We start from the raw sequence: 18085 nt of genomic DNA, 5'->3' as shown, positions 1-18085 counted from the left end.
GAACAAATCAAATAAGCTGTAGTTGCTCTTGTGATTATAGTGTCCTTTTAATTAAAGAGAGGCACTATAGGCGGAGTTAACCCTGCAATGTAATTATTGCAATTTCTTAGAAACTGAAGTGTTTTACATTTCAAGGTTAAAGACAGGAGCACTGCACCCAAACCACTTCAATGAGATGTGTATAGTGTCCCTTTAAAATACTGATTGTGCAGCACTTTAGCGGAGGCCTGATATTCCACAGGTTAATTCCACTATAGATCCCAGTGAGGCTCAGGAGCAAGTAGTAAAAACACCAGTAGTAATTCCAGCAAATAAAGTAATCCACGAATATCCCCATACAGATCACAATGACTGGACGACACACAGCATCAGGAGCAGAACTGATGTTTAATGACAGGGACTCTGCTTTTATGCATTGATCCCCTGCAAGGGAGACGCCCACAGGCAATTAGGCATTAACCAATCATATAACGGTTACATCCCACAGATTCCCTCCCCTCTGCTTGGGAGATAATTGAGTTTCTTACTGTATCTCCTCAATTATCTCCAAGCTGAAACTTATACATTTTTATACAATTTTATAACTTTATGATTTTGTATCACACAGGAATAAAACTTATATTTTTATGAACCACACAACTTGGGGAAAAACATTAAAAAAACAAAAAAACTTCTGTCGTAGTGTCGAAGTAGAACGGGGTTAAACTGCTGCGGTGGTCGTTAGTCAAGTGGCAGTCTATTTCCCATGAAAAAGATGACAAAGTCCCATTCAAACGGGTGTTCGAATCTTCGAACGGGACTTAGTCTCCAGCCGCGGTGTCGAAGGGTAGGGGAAGGTACAGGTCAGCGGTGTTCGTTCAGATGTGTGGCCCTTTCCGTTCCAGGGATTTGACAGCACACACCGCTGACTGCGTTCGAATGCATTAAAATGGCCGCCGCCACCACGTGTTCGATTGTCTAATGGCGGCCACTTCGACTACTTCAGCTGTATCCGAAGTGCCATATCAAACGTACACATTCTTTGCACCACACAATTAAAGGGCCAGAAACTGTTTTTGTCTTTAAGTGCAAGGCAAGGTGGATGATGGCAATAAAACAAAGGGTAGAGGTTCTCAGGTAACATGGTAAGTGGCTGATGCAGATCAAATGCCAAACAGGGGCATCTGTTACAGATGGGACAGCCAAAAAGGGGTTTCCGCTACAAGCACTAGTCACACATCCCCTGCCTGTGACTCACAAAGCCCCCCTACACAGTTGCTATAAAAAAAAAAAAGACTTACCGGTAATTTTTAATCTTTCTTTATTGCACTGTATGGATTTAATCTCCTGCTCTGTCAATAGCCTCCTAGAGCATGCAATCTGATTATCTGATTGTTAAATCCTGACTCACACCACTAACCTTAGGAATTTCTGGATACCCGGGGCTTCTCCTAATGTGCTGGGGCCAGTTTTAGTGGCTTAACAGTTTTTTATGAAGTTGAGGCAAGTTGCTCTTTAAATAAGCATTTAAATGCCCACGATTGCAGTGTGAGAAGGGTTAAATCTCACTCACACCACTAACCCCAGGTATCAATGATCACCTGGGGCTCCTGTAAGTAAGCTGGGGCCATATTTAATGTCCCCAGACTGATCTAGCAGGGTCTCTCAGCCTGTCCCCTGGGAACCAAGTGTAATTCTGAAAATGGCCAGTAGATGGTTGGTATAACGTTAACGTGGGATTAACATTAACTATCAAAATGAATTTAGACCCACACATATTTTACAACCAGCACTGATATATGAATCTATTTCAACTTATTTTTTACTTGCACTTGATGTGTAAAAATTGTTATAAGCAAAAATGTGAAAAATTTTTGTTCCCCCCCCCCTCATTTTTACATTTTTTTTTTCACCCGTAATGTTGTGTTAGGTAAACATGTAGGATGTTAAATGTAAAACGCTTTCGGTCCTTTAAAACAAATGCTATATAATATGTATTGTGGCACTTGCAGAGAAACCATTAAAATTACTTAGGAATCAAAAAAAATCCAATCTATAGCTCAAGTTCAAGCTTTTGTTTTGGTTCAGAACGTAGACAATTGACTCCGTAATGGGTTAATGTTGAGGCTGATCAGTGTATGTGTTCACTATAAATGTGGAGGGATGGAATGTGGCTTAAATGCTGCACCTGTGTAAGGTTACAGGCCATTTAATGGAAACAGAGAAATAAGTGATCTAAAGAGGGGATCTTTGGCTTTTATCTCCTATACGTGCCTCTGAGGCCTCTTACTCTCTTCTTATCCTTCAAAAATGTTGGGATTCCTCTAAAACCGTGCTAGAAACCAATTAATTACACCCTTAAGGCTTTTGTTAAGCAGTAAAACAGTGCACAGCATAGATGGGAAGTAAGGGGTCCATAATGATCTGGTCTGGATGGCTCAGAGTGAACAAGAAGCTGCATTTTAGACCAAGTTCAGAATCCATCTCTATTTCTCTCAACATTTAAAATAGACAACGAGAACACTTTAAATTTATGAGTGTGGTTGGAGATGTGGCCATGTGCGGGGCTGTTCTTAGAAATTGTATACTTCTGTGGAAAAAGGAACCTCGTCATTTGTTCTTGGAGGGGCCTGTTTGCCTACCCTGTGACTATGTCCCCTGTGATAAACCTTGGTTAAAATCACTGTTTGTGCCTTTTGCACTTCGAACACGTGGCGGCGGCCATCTTAAGCAGTGAGCACAATGAGCAGTGTTTGGTCGTCGAGTACATGGAACTCAAATCGGACACTCGACAGCATGAACACTGCTAACTACTTACCTTTCACTGATGTTCGACTATTCGAACGGCGTTCGGTTAGATTAAACTCCCGAACGAGAGGCATGAACGGAGACTACTCCCAAAGCTATACGTTCGGTAGTTTATATTTTACTTCGAATCCCCGAAGTAGACCGACCGCACAGCCGGACTCTCTGGAACGGTTTTGGGCATGGGACCATGCGTGCGGTCGGTCAAAATGTGACTTCCATAGAATTCCTGAACCCCTGAACAGATCTGGGTGATTTTTGGATATGTTGGTCACCCAGATCAGGGGATGTAACATTTATGGGGATATTATGTGTTTCTGGGGTACTTTTTGGGTTTTATAAAAATATGTTTTTTCTGCCTGGAGATAATTGAGTTAATATAGTATCTGACTCAATTATCTACCAGGCAGAGGGCAGGGATTGTATGCTACGTGTGGAAATGTCATGCAATGTAACACTGTTATTATTGGTTTGTGACTTTGTACCGTAGTTCCCCTTGCATGGGAATTGTCATAAAAGGGCAAGTGTGGCACCATTAAAATATGTTCCTCTTCACCCTCAACATAGAGCCTCGTCTCACGTGTGGAGGGGACAGCTATATTCACTCTGGGGATTTCTATACTCATTATACTCCCTTGGATTAAAATCACTAACTCTTATAAGAGCTGTCCCTGCTATACTCTCTGGAGTAGGAGAGATTCACCCACTGGAACCAGGATCCTGGTCTTGGGTCCAGGGTGGGTGGAGGATGGGAAGTTCCCAACCAAGCTGTAACGCTGGACGTGGGGACTACGGTGTTGATGGTGTCTGGTGGAGTGCTTGCAGTCTTCGGTGAGCACTAGGAGCATCGATTGGCACAGGCACCTGGTTGGGGTGCCAGAGGGTCCATCACAACTTGTTACTAATAACAATTTTGGCACCTAATTTAGAACAAGAACAATGTATCTTTTATACAGTTCTAGACACATTTATTGTAGTAATAGACAATACTGTATTGTTGACAGTACTTATTGTTGTACAGTTCTGTTATAAAAGAGGGAGAGAGGGGGATTTGGGCCCTAAAATAGGGACTGTCCCTCCTAAATAGGGACACTTGGGAGGTACGCACCTCTGTTAACATTATTCTGCTGTAAATCTCGCTAGTACTTAAGGTACTATTATTTATTCCTTTTTATTTAAGACACATCAAGCTGCTTGACAAGAGAAAGTCAGCATGGTATTAAAAAACAAAAAAAGGAAGATTTTGACATCCTCCTGGGAATATTGATAGCTTAAGGATGGCAGACTGTTTCTCACTTGACGGAAGCCAGAACAGATACAAGCAGGTACATATTCACACACAAGAGCACACGAGTGCGCAGAATCACACAATTCTCTTCTCTTCTCCCCCGTTCAATGTCCTAATTCCCACCTCCAAACGTAATTAAGCCCCTATGTTATCCACGCAGGGTGGGAGTGGATGGATAAATAACGAACAACCATTTCAAGTTCCTTTAATGAGAAGTGCAAATAATAATTGCTGTTCTGTAATTGCAGCCAATAGATTAATGATGCCTGTCCTCCACACACAGGATAGGCAGAGGGATACTCATTAGCAGAAACGCGACAGGGTGCTGCTAGAAGCTAAAACAAAAGACCCGTACAAAACATACAGACATAATCACATTTTCCATATATAGCAATCCTCTCCCAGCAACCCCTACCCATAAACTCATATAGCAACTTCGACACGCTCATCTCACACAGAAACTCGAATTGACACAGTAAGAGATAGACTACAGATCCAAGGGAGGTAACTCCATATCTTAACACATCCATATTTATTGCACCCCTAATATAAATGACACCTACTGCATACATGCACATACTGTATTTATATTGTAACACCTGCTTACTAACATCGCTTAGTAAGTAAAACATGGTACATAAAGAAGCAAAAACATTCCCAGACACAGTACAATTCAAGAAAAATCCCATCCTTGTATACATACACACACACACAAAACAAACGTAAAGTATAGCTCTCTTGTGTAATGAAACCCTCCTTCAAATTTGTTCACTTTTTTTTAGTTGTTTTCCCTCAAGTTAGTATTACGTAAAACCGAGGTTATTTGACCTTGTTAGCCTGACTTTCTGTAGGCATCATAAGGTAAAATTTAAAGTGTCAATTTTCTTCCAGGGCTAGAGACCTCTTTCTTTGTCTCGAATTACCACATTTAATTTTAAGATTTGCCTGACCTCAGCAATTTAATAAATTAAACCTAAGAAGTCAAACATTCTGATATCACAAGAGAAACACATGAGGTAAAACAAAACAACAACAACATGGAAATGTGACACTTCATAGAATAAAGGACCCCCTACAAGGAAACTTGCACAGCAAGTCCAAGTGATGAATATTGCACCTGGAATGTCAAAGGTGAGCCATACCCACAATAACGCTACAAAATAAAACATACACAGTGGGGGAGATGAAAAAACTTACCGTATGTATAAAAAGAGGGCAGTCACCAAAGAAACAATGCGGCTGGCATAACACTTTTAAACCTCTGCCCAAATGATTGTACTAATTTCTTACCTCAGCGAACATAACGCATTATCTTCAATTCTAAACCGGGCAATCTACATTCTGGGTTCATTTAAGAAACAATGATTTCAGGTTTGGAGCTGTGGTTGTAAAGCAACAGGAGCCCTGAGGCGCTCAACCTAGCCCTATATAATCAAACATACAACACAGACACAACAGACCTGTCTATAACACTGCGGAAATCACACATACAACACAATCGCCCCCAACCCATACATAATCCTGCTATAATCATACAACTCTCCTGGCTCATACATAACTCTGCAAAAAGCACACATACAACACAATCGGTTTGCACACAGATGTCTTCAGCTACAGGCTTGTACGGAGCAAATAAGAACTGACAAATACTATCTACATCTTTCCCCCTTGTATTCTCCAAAACACGTTACCATACGGATAGTTACCTTTAATTAATCTCATTGCATGTGTCCAGGTCAATGGAAGAATGGGGGCCAAGTTACCCTACTGCTCCTGATTTGTAAAAAGGCAACACCAAAAGTCCCTACAGATATTAACAAGGACTGAAACGTCCCTTTATGGGAAAAGGAGCAGAATATTTAGAAGATTATAGTTTCAATGTTCGGAACAGAATAATAGAATAGAAGAAAATATATGGGAGTTTAGGTTCAGAAACAGAATAATCAATTTCGGGTCAGCATTTTTGTAAGTATATGTTGGTCATCTCTACAAGAGTAAAACGGCCACGACATTTTATGTTTTTAGAACAAATTGTATTTTCTCTCCCTTCTTTGCCTTAATCACAGATTTCACTGTTGAATCCTCCAGCATTTTCCAATTAACAAGAAACAATCATTAATAAATCATCCATCATTCTCTTTCTTTTTCCTGCTCATTCACCAGAGACTCAACTGTACAGCCCACTGGTATTCAAATGGTTAAGGTGTGTGCGTGTGGGGAGGGTATAAGAGGCATGTTTAAAATAGAAACAAACCTTTGTTAATTAAAGAATTCCTACTTTGATATAATTAAACCACCAGTCTACACAAAGCTTGAAATGAAGGTAGGGTTGAAGGTTTACCTCCATGATTTTGGGAGAGCCTTGACGTCCTAATGTCCCAAGAATAAGTCCCCAGCACTTGGCACCCGTCGCTGCAGCAATGGCTTCTTTACGATTCTTCAGCATGGTGTTGTGTTCATAATATTCACGGGAAAAAACCTTGCTATATGGATCGTACCTACAGAAAGAAGGTGAATAACTTATTAAAGTAAAATGTGTTTCCCTTTTACCATAGCCCCAAGCAAACAATAGCAGCTCTGTATAAAGGTGTTGCCGGAAAGGAAAATGATAATATTGTGAGGAACCATGAAACCAATAAAAACTGAACAACCCCATTGGTTTCTTTGCGAAAAAGGGACCACTATAATTTTTTTACATAATATATATATATATATATATATATATATATATATATATATATATATATATATATTTATATATATATATATTTGTGCTCGGAATTTAATATGTAATGGATAGTGTCTGAGATGAAAGTTGGTTGTGGTGTGCCGAAACTAACGTCCGAGTGGGCCTGTAAATAAAAGAGGGCCCACCAAGGAGAATTGTATGTTCTAAGGGTGCTGGTGGGTGGGGAACACTTGAACTCGAACGTCAGAGGTAAGTAGGGGCTGGGAGTTTAAGTAGGGGACTTACTCCTCCCACAAATTCAGGCCTAATGGTCTTTCTATTTGTGCTGGGAATTTAATGTGTAATGGATAGTGTCTGAGATGAAAGTTAGTTGTGGTGTGCTGAAACCAACGTCCGAGTGGGCCTGTAAATAAAAGAGGGCAAAGAGAAGTTCGAAAAAACACACTTTATTGCATTTGTTACACAACTAAATTCCTGAAGGCTTGGCGAAGCTCTCTTTCTGGTCGTGGAATGTACGTTATATATATATATATATATATATATATATATATATATATATATATATATATATATATATAAAACATAACTCCCACAATAACCATTTTCAATAATCCCAACAGGCTGCCCTACTTTGTATTGGAACACTACATAGTGTAATATCTAAACAGGATAATTTAAAATTTGAAAGTAAATTGCTAAATTTAGGACCAATATTCTTTGAGTTTGAAAAATTCTCCAATCAAGCCTATATTTAGCAATTCAGCTTTAAATCCTCCACAATTCGCTGTTTACTGTATAAATCAATACTTATTTAGTACCCTCTATGATTGCCCCATGTAAGGTTTGTTCTGTACATTTCTCCTACTCCATTTCTGCTGGTGATCTAGAAAGTGCACACGAACTGCGATAATTTCTGGCTACTAATTCTGGTGCTTTTAACAACTTTCAAATATCAGTCGTTACACAGAATGTTTCTCTACTCCTATTCCAGGGAGTCACTGCATTACAGTTATATCTTCATAAACCAATAACATATTATAGGAAAAATAAATTAAATTCTGTGATAGTTCAATCCACTGAATATTTGACATATTACATTTGTCAAAAATGATATGATTTAAACTCATGGATGACTGCCTTATTTATTTTTTTTACAGTACATCAAACTCGGTCTGCTTTTTTATTGTAAACATTTTGTGGTTTGAGAAAATAGCCATAAATCAGTATAACAATTAATATTTCCGCAAACGTAACAATGGTGTTCTGTACATCAAGTGTGTTTAACTATGTAACCCATAAACAAGTTCAACTCAGCAGGTCATTATATGTGCGTAGCGTACAATTCCATAAATGATGCAGAAAACGTTCCCCGTGCCATTCCTGGAAATTACATTCATTCTAGGGCAACTAAGAACTCGATATACAGATGTTAGGATTTGAAAACTACAAATTATACGGTAGAGGCACAGAGTCACATCAATTCGAGATATGAGTGACAGTATAAAAAAGTGTAAATAGATTTTTATCTGTTTTACCAGATGTTGCCAACCATTTCTTGACACCAGTGTCGATGCTTTAGTTTGGGAAATGGTGATGACTGCTTACAAATATAAGCCTGCGCTAGATTAATGGTATATAGGGATAACGTGTCTGAATTATCATTAACATTTATATAGCACCAATACATCCCACACGACTTTACATTATACATGGGAAATATAACAGTGGGTAAGTGACAAACAAAATATTTTAGCTTGACAAAGGCCTCTGTGAAGGCCGAAACATTGCACATTGAGTTTTCAAAAAAACTGCCTCTTTGAAGAAACCTTGAGTGCTAGGACCTACTTTCTACTAATATCTACTAAATTGGGTTTTGCCAGCCAGGTCTTTGATGCACCTGGTTTTTCCCTGTGAGAATGCGGTATCTGTTTTTTTTTGTATGTGCCGCTGTGTGTCAAGGTGTGTATAGCTGTGCTTGTATTTGCCAGTTGTATATGGCACACTGGCAAATAGTGGCACAAATATACACACACTGATACACAGATACACACAGTGTGTATGGGTGTGCGTGTGTATGTATGTATCTATCTGTGTGTCAAGGTGTGTGTATCTGTGTGTCAAAGTGTGTGTATCTGTGTTTGTATGTTTCTGTATATCAAGGTGTGTGTCTGTGTTTGTATGTGCCAATGTGTATGAATCTGACACACAGATACACACACTGGCAGATAGTGGCACACAGATACACACACCTTGACACACAGTGTGTATCTGTGTGTGTGTATGTATGTATCTGTGTGTCAAGGTGTGTGTATCTATGTTTGTGTGTGTCTGTATATCAAGGTGTGTGCATCTGTATTTGTATGTGCCAGTGTGTATGGATCTGACACACAGATACACACACTGGCAGATGGTGGCACACAGATACACACACCTTGACACACAGTGTGTATCTGTGTGTGTATGTATGTATGTATATATGTATCTATCTGTGTGTATCTATGTTTCAAAGTGTGTGTATCTGTGCTTGTATGTGCCGGTGTGTGTCAAAGTGTGTATGAATCTAACACACAGATACACAAACTGGCAGATAGTAGCACACAGATACACACACACACCTTGACATACAGTGTGTATCTGTGTGTGTGTGTATGTATGTATTTGTGTGTCATGGTGTGTGTATCTATGTTTGTATGCCCCATTGTGTGTATATGTATCTGACACACAGATATACACATACACACTGGCACACAGATACACACTGACACATTTTGACTCACAAATACACACAGTGACATACACACACTTGCACGCACAGATATAAACTGGCACGTACCCACACTGACACACACAGGCACATTCAAACACACTGATACATACTGGTACACACACACACTTGCATCCACAGATACAAACTGGCATGTACCCACACTGACACATACAAACACACTGATACATACTGGCACACACACACACACACACACACTTAGATACATACAGTGACACACATACTCTTTGACAGACACACACACTCTCACAGACAAACACACACACTCTTTGACAAACACACACACACTCACAGACAAACACACATACTCACTGACAGAAACACTCACACACTGACTGACAAGCACACATTCACTCTCACTGACAAACACACAAACACATACAAACTCCCTAACAGACACACATACAATTTAATTTATTTATTTTACCATTTTACTCCACCCAGCCTGCCTACCTTTAGGAGTGCTGGCATGGAGTCCCTGTGGTCCAGTGGGGCTGATGAGCGGATGGCGTGCGGGCGGCGAGGGAGCTGTGATCGCGCCTCTTAGTGATGCCGGAGCGACGTCATATTCCGGCTCCAGCATAATTGCTGTGCGCGCGAGGGAGCTGAGCAGGGAGATCACTGCTCACTGCTCCCTCGCCACTCGAGGCCATTTTAGTTTGACATTTTTTGTCGGAACACCAATAGGAAAATGCTGGTATAGGCCGATGCAGGGTATTTTCACTGAAGTGAGAATTCAAAGTGAATTTCAAATTTAAGGTAAAAAGTAGCTGAAATGGGAAATAACCAAACTGGAAGAATCTCCGAAGACAGCTATGTTTTAAGTTTGTCTACGCTTGCATTAAATTTGAAATTCACTCTGAATTCTCACTTTAGTGTGGATAGATTGATGGGCCAATTGGTTAACTAGAAAAAATGTTGTGTAATTTAATTTTTTTTTAAAAACACACACACTAAGAAAACACAATCTGCACGGTCAGCAATCTCAGAATGGCACAAAGCAATATTTGCCATTGGCAAGTGAAAATTCAGGAATGTGCCAATGAACTTCCAGGCTTGCAGTGACAAGTAATTTAAGGACTTTAGAAGCACAAGACGTGACATTTCGACAATTATTAGCCAATGAAAAAGAAATGCATGTGTACTTCTAATCCCCACAGTCCGTAAGCTTTCCTGTGTACCTGAATGCTTTAGTATCTGGGTTGGCAATCATGACCGACTCAAGGTGGAACCGACCGTCCCCTAAATACCTGTGGAAAGAAAAGGAAAGAACGTTAGAACGTTCGTAGATTCAGAAAACCTCAGTTCTATTCAAACTCCTTGTATTTTTTTGATGCGCAGTAACCAGACAGACACTTTCAATTCAGCCCCAATAAAGATGGTCGCCTCTATAAAGACTAAACTCTGAAGTACCACTACTACGTAGATATTATGACTACAGCTGGTAGATTGTCACTAGTTATTCGTATCAGGGAGTGCTGTAGAGTAGTTGGGTAAACATCATTCAAAACTAGAAATGTGAATATTGAGACGTAATATGGAACAATGGGAGAGTTTCTTGCAGCAAACACTCATCTTCTTCAAACAGAAGGACTGCGCCGCTGATAATCTCGCTTTCTTTTCTCTGTGCAGAAAAGATCACGGAGCAGTAATAAGTGCTGAATTGAGGTAGACAGATATAATACAGGATTAAGGATCAGATGCTGATCTTTCTTCCCTTAAGCATCCTTGGATAGACAATGTCAGAAATAATGAGGTATTCCTGTTGCCGCTTCACTAAAACTATTTTTCGCTTCTAATAATTAGTTCCCTTATAACCCTTTGTGCCTTCACTCGCCTCTGCAGCTTTATTCAAAAAGGTCTCTGCTCCAATCCCGCAGACGTACAGACAGAGTGCACTTGCCTGGGGGTGTTAGGTCCTCTGCTGGGATGGCATTTCTTGGACTGTAAATGCTACTCAGAAATCCCTTTCACAAAATGTTTAGAAGCACTCACCTCCAGGAACACTTTAAGGCAGGGGAAGGCAACCCTCAGTACTCCAGACGTTGAGGACTACATCTCCCATAATGCTCCTGCAGCCATACTGCTGGCAAAGCATCATGGGAGATGTAGTCCACAACATCTGGAGGGCCGAAGGCTGCCTACCCCTGCTTTAAAGGTATAATATTGTAAACTTACAGAAATGCAAACCATTAAGTTTTTTAAACATGACGTAACAAAAATAAAATTCTAATGTTTTTCTACTATAATCCTGTATGTTTAAAGCAGCTCTGTAACAAAAATAAATAATAAAAATTAAAAAACAATAAATAATCGAGCATTTCATAAAAAAAAGGCTTTATGAAATCTTCATATAGACTGTGCTGGAATTTCATTTAAATCCCAATCCAGCCTAAAGGTATCATAAGACAAACTAGTGACAACTTTGCCGAGAGGCAGAAATCGTCCGTTCTGCTGAAACAACTGGCAGTAAACACTGACAACCGGAAGTGCTGGTTGCCGTGGCAACAGGTCGCTCAAACAGGAAACGGCATAGGTAAGCAGGGGGGTAGAGTTTATATAGGGAAAACTTCTCCCACAAATTCAGGCCTATGGCCTTTTACATACATACATATATACATGTATATATATATATATATATATATATATATATATATATATATATATATATATATATATATATATATCGATGAAAATGTATTCATACTTACCGTAATTTTCTTTTCCTGGTCATAGGACATGGCAGCACAACAATGGGTAGCTCCTCCCTATCCCTAATTAGACAGGAACTAATTAAAAATAAGGGTATAAGTAACCCCTCCCACTACCTCCTCCCTCAGTCTTATTACCAGCAATATCCCAGGGCGGGATCTTTGTGCTGCCATGGCCTATTACCAGGAAGATTACGGTAAGTATGAATACATTTCCATCTTGCCTGGCCATATCCATGGGAGCACAACAATGGGTAATACCCAAGCAATAACCAAGGTAGGGAATAAAACTCAGACTCAAGAGTTCAGAAATGCCAGTGTATTAGAAAAAAACACAAAAGTGAAATCACAGCAATAATCAAACTTATGAGTTGGATGCAGAAAGAACCGTTTTACCAAACTGATCAAGTTGACCAGCTTTCATGTCTATTTGGTAATGTCTCATAAAAGTGTTCGTAAAGGACCAAGTGGCTGCTTTGCAAATAAGTTCTGGTGATAATTTAGCCGCCGCTGCCCATGAAGAAGAAAGGGACATTGCAGAATGAGCCTTAAGTCCTTCTGGGATCTTTATTTTAGATGCTTTTAAAGGACCACTAGAGGCACCCAGACCACTTCAGCTTAATGAAGTGGTCTGGGTGCCAGGTCCATCTAGGATTAACCCTGCCTGCTGTAAACATAGCAGTTTCAGAGAAACTGCTATGTTTACATATGGGTTAATCCAGCCTCTAGTGGTTGTCTCACTGACAGCCGCTAGAGGCGCTTCCGCGATTCTCACTGTGATTTTCACAGTGAAAAGACGCCAGCGTCCATGGGAAAGCATTGAGGATGATGGCCAAAGGAGGAGGAGAGTCCCCTGCGCCGAGGGAGCCCGGCGCTGGAGAGGCTGTAACCCCCTTCCTCTCCATTCAGCCCGGCGGGAGTGGGACCCTGAGGGTGGGGGCACCCTCTGCACTATAGTGCCAGGAAAACAAGTTTGTTGTCCTGGCACTATAGTGGTCCTTTAACCCCGTAAGGACACATGACATGTGTGACATGTCATGATTCCCTTTTATTCCAGAAGTTTGGTCCTTAAGGGGTTAAGCTTGGATGATGGCAGATACGATCCATCTGCTGATGGCTACTTTGGATGCTTGAAGGCTTCTCCAGGAATAATGAACAATCTTTGAGAGATACGCCATGAGGATGATCTTTACAGATTAATTGATAGACATCTCACCAAATCTATGGAAGAGGGATCGGATACTTCTCCATTATCTAGTGCCTCTGAATGCAGTGCTTAACTTTTGGTCAAATTCTGGAACTGTTCTTAAAATGACTATCTTTGTGGAAGACTGTAAAGGGTTCTTTAGCCGATAGGGCATGGAATTCGCATACCCTTGCATCCAAACTTAAGGCCACCAATAGAACTGTCTTTATGGTGAGGAAATGAGGAGAAACAGATTCTAGAGGTTCAAAAGGGTGACAACTAAGGGCTTTTAGAACCAGCGGTAAGTCCCATGGAGGTGCAAAAGGCTTAATAGGAGGAATAAATCTTTAGTACAGCTGACATGAATCTGGTCACACCTGTGTCAAAGGCCAATCTGTGGTCAGTAAGGGCCAAAAGAACTGAAATATGTACCTTTATGGTATTCTAGCTTAAACCTTTATAGAGTCCTAGTTGCAGGAATTCCAGAATATCTTTAGTAGAGGCTGTCTGAATATCTTTCTGTTTAGACGTTGCCCATGCAGAAAAGACATCCCAGATTCTGTAATACGTGGTGGAAGTAGAGCGCTTCCTAGCCTGCAACAGAGTATTGAGAAAACCCTTCCCTTTCAAATTCCACAACATCAGATTGAGGGAGGCCGGATCTAGGTGGAGAACTGGGTCTTGTTGTAGTAGAGAAGGAATCTTTGGAAGCTGCCAAGGTTTTGCTTTGCAGAGACTCAACAGTAGAGGAAACAATGGTCTGTGTGGCCAAAAAGGAACTATGAGAATGATGGATACTTTATCTTGTCTCAACTGTCTCAGAAGGGGAAAGATGAGTGGTGTAGGAGGGAATGCATATCCTAGGTTGAATAGCCATTTGCTTGACAGAGCAGCTCTTCCTATTGCCTGTGGGGCGATACTTTTGGAGAAGAAATCTTTTACTTTTCTGTTCTTGTTTGTTGCCATTAGTTCTATTTGTGGTATTCCCCATCTCTCTGTTATCATCTTGAATATATTGATTGATACGCTCCATTCTCCTGTGTTTATTTCCACTCTCCTTAGGCAGTCGGCTAGTGAATTCTGTATTCCAGGAAGATGAACTGCAGATATACCTGCTAGATGTACCTGCGTTAATGACATCAGTGGTCTCATTATCACCATCATCCTCTGAATCCTGGTTCCTCCTTTCTGACTTTCCTTATCAGATTTGTACCTCTTTCTGGAGACAGCTGGACTGTGCCTTTGAGTGTATTGTACATAGCTCCCAAATACTTCATGTTCTGAGATGGTTGTAGATGACTTTTCTCCTTGTTGATCTTCCATCCATGAAGTCGAAGGAAAAGCATACAGATTTGCCCATGGATCAGAAGGGTTTCTCTGTTTTCTGCAAGTATAAGGATGTCTTCTAAATAGTGGCAAATGGCAATGCCCTTCTTTCTGAGTTCTGCAATTAAGACTACCAGAAAATTTGGAGAATGTTCTTGGAGCCGTGCTGAGACCACATGGAAGGGCACGGAATGGAAAATATCCTTTTTCTACCGCAAACTTTTGATGTTCCACAGCGATGGGGATATGGAAATAGGTACCTGCCAAGTCTATTGAAATCCGCCACTGAACTGGGAAACCTGCCTTTATGATGGATTGGATGGATTCCATCTTGAACCTGCGGGTATATTCAGGAACTGATTTAAGCTGTGTAAGTCTAGGATTGGTCTCCATCCTCCTGAAGCTTTTCTGGTGAGGAATAAATGGGCATAGAAACCTTGACCCTGTTGAAACCGAGGAACTTGGATGATAATACCTTCTTTCTGGAGTGTAGAAATAAATTATTTTAAGGCTTTTCTTTTCTTTTTCTCCTGGCCATTTTGTCATTTGAAACAAGTGACTTAGAGGAGTTCTAGAGAATTCTAAAAGATATCCTCTTTTTTATAATATCCAATACCCATCTATCTGTTGTGGATTGCTCCCATGCTTTTAGGAATAATAGCAGACGTGCCCCCACTCCTCCTGACTGGGGGGGTGGGGGGACCCGTCATAAGGATCTGGGATTCTTATGGAATGAAGAGCCTCAAGACTTTCCATCTCTCGTAGATGACTAACCTCCTCTCTTTTCCTGGTTTGTAAGATCTTGTGTCACGAAAGGAAGAATAATCTAGGTATATTTTGGAACGAAAGGATCCTCTGGGTTTGCGATCTTGTGGGAGAAATGCTCTTCTGCCTTCGGCCACTCTCTTTATGCATTCATCCAGATTTTTCCCAAATAACATGTCTCCATGGAAGGGTAAGGCACACAAACTAGATTTTGAAGATGTATCTGCCGCCCAGGATCTTAGCCATAGAGCTCTTCTGGCTGAACTGGAGAGTGCCTTATTTCTGGCTAAGGCTTTGCCCATGTCTACTGAAGCATCAGAAGCAAAGTCTACTGCTAGTTTAAAATATCTGAGGCCTTCTAGAAGATTGGATCTGCTTCTGCCTTTTTGAAAGTCTTCCTCCAAATTTTCCATCAAAATTTTTAATGCTCTGGAAACTGAAGTGAACTGGATGGATGCCTGTGTCTGCTGCAACATAGGCCTTAGAGAGTTGTAGATCTATCCTTTTATCCATGGGATCTCTGAATGATCCTGCATTGTCAACTGGTAGGGTAGTACGTTTGGCCAGTCTAACCACAGCAGCGTCTACCTTAGGAGCAGAATCCCAGGAGCTGGAATCAATCTTTCCAAAAGGATAAAGGGCATGCGATTCTGCCTTGAGTTGACAATTTCCTGTATGTATTGGACCACTCATCTCCAATTAACTCCTTAATTGTCTTGTGTAATGGAAATTTAGCTCTTTTTCTCCTTAAATCAACAAAATGTCTGCTGGAAGTAGAAGGTTGCTCTGTAGAAACTTATTTTAGGCTCAAGAACTTGCGCACTCTTGAAATTAGGTGATCCACTTGTGCAGGTTCCATGAAATCTGGAGCTAGGGATTCTTCCTCTGAAGAAGAAAATCTCTCTCTGTAAGAGTCCATGTCCATGGACTCATCTGAGGATTCTTCCGGAGAATAATCCAAAGGATCAGTAAGCCTAGGCCTTTTACGTGTTTTTCCTGCCTCTTCAATACCCTGGGAAACAGCCTGTTTGATAAACTGCATGATATCCGGTGCAGGTGCAGAGGTAGAGGCTCCAGCAGCTGCTGATAGACATTCTGTGCAGAGACGTTTCCCTTCTAGGGGTCTATTGTTACAGGCCTCGCATCTGTTCCTCATTGGCGACTTTCCCTTGGAAGTTTGAGATGCTTTCTTTCCCGTAGAACCATCATGATAGGGAATAAATATAATACAGCTCTCTTTTGTTTGCAATATACTTCAGCAAAAAAGAAAATAGATTGCTTACCTATAACTCTTAGAATGTGACCTTTGTTTGTGTACTGATACGTCCGAGTCTGACAAGAATTATCTCTCTTTCTCCATATTAGCAACTGAAAATTGCTTTGGAAAAGAATTGAAATTAATATACCAATCTAGTATAAAAAAATAAATAAATTTGAAACAAAGAAGGGAAATATACCTTTAGGAAGGTAAATAGCATACCCTTCCTTCAATAATTTGATTCACGAATTGGAAATAAATCCGGGCTTTCTATCACTGCTATAGATCCCTAGGGCTTGATGAACCTGTGAAAGGTAAGCAAATTTGGTTTTGGCGCCTTGAAAAAGGCGAGTGACATCACTGATGACGTCCCTGCACCAAACCCGGGTCTGCCAAAATGCTCTCTTTCCGCACATGCGCGGAAAAAGGCGAGATGCGACGTTCGTTCCCACGTGCGCAGTTTGGCCGTCGAACGCGGAGCCGTGCAAAATATTACAGAAAGGTCTGTAAATGTGTTGAATAAAAACGCGAAGCCTGGTATATAATCCCTAAACCACCAAGGAAGATGGAAAGGTACACATATATATATATATATATATATATATATATGGTAAAATAACCTTACCTTTTCTTCTGCTTGAAGTTCCTGAAAGTAAATTAAAGTATAGAAAGGTGGAAGGGGGCACCTGAGAACCACTTACAATATACAAAATATATATACTTTGGTGTATATATATATATATATATATATATATATATAAATAAAAATATATTTAGCTCCTGCACTCCAACTTTAAATCAATAATTACCCGGTGCTCTGGGGGCTAGTGTAAATAAAGCAAAAAAAATACCGGCACTCCTGGGCTTTTCAAAGTATAATCTTCTTTATTCAGAGGAAAGACACATCAACGTTTCAGCTCCGCTTGGGAGCTTTCATCCGGATACTCCTGATGAAAGCTCCCAAGCGGAGCTGAAATGTTGATGTGTCTTTCCTCTGAATAAAGAAGATTATACTTTGAAAAGCCCAGGAGTGCCGGTATTTTTTTTTGCTATATATATATATATATATATATATATATATATATATATAATCCAATGAGACAGGCTGCTCTCCGGACTTAAAAACATCAAATTTTATTATAATCAATGAAAAATTGCGACCAACGTTTCGGTCCCCGCTCGGGACCTTCTTCAGGGTCAAATTCAGGACAGGAAAAACAGGATTGTCCTGTTGAATTTGACCCTGAAGAAGGTCCCGAGCGGGGACCAAAACGTTGGTCGCAATTTTTTATT

The 18085-nt window shown here is 40.4% G+C and overlaps 1 protein-coding gene across 1 annotated transcript in view; it reads right to left on the bottom strand.

The window, feature by feature from the left end:
• Window positions 1–18085, bottom strand: part of DPH1 (diphthamide biosynthesis 1) — a 224253-nt gene that overhangs the window by 16121 nt on the left and 190047 nt on the right. The window contains exons 7-8 of the mRNA XM_063449941.1: window positions 10728–10796; window positions 6414–6570 (exon numbers count right to left, since the gene is read on the bottom strand). Of these exons, the coding sequence (XP_063306011.1) occupies window positions 6414–6570; window positions 10728–10796 (226 nt within the window). The remainder of the gene's footprint in view (window positions 1–6413; window positions 6571–10727; window positions 10797–18085) is intronic.

This window comes from Pelobates fuscus, chromosome 1 (genome assembly GCF_036172605.1).
Source record: "Pelobates fuscus isolate aPelFus1 chromosome 1, aPelFus1.pri, whole genome shotgun sequence".
NCBI classification, from domain to species: Eukaryota; Metazoa; Chordata; class Amphibia; order Anura; family Pelobatidae; genus Pelobates; species Pelobates fuscus.
Note: the sequence above shows the minus strand (reverse complement) of the source record. Positions and strands in the feature narration are given on the sequence as shown.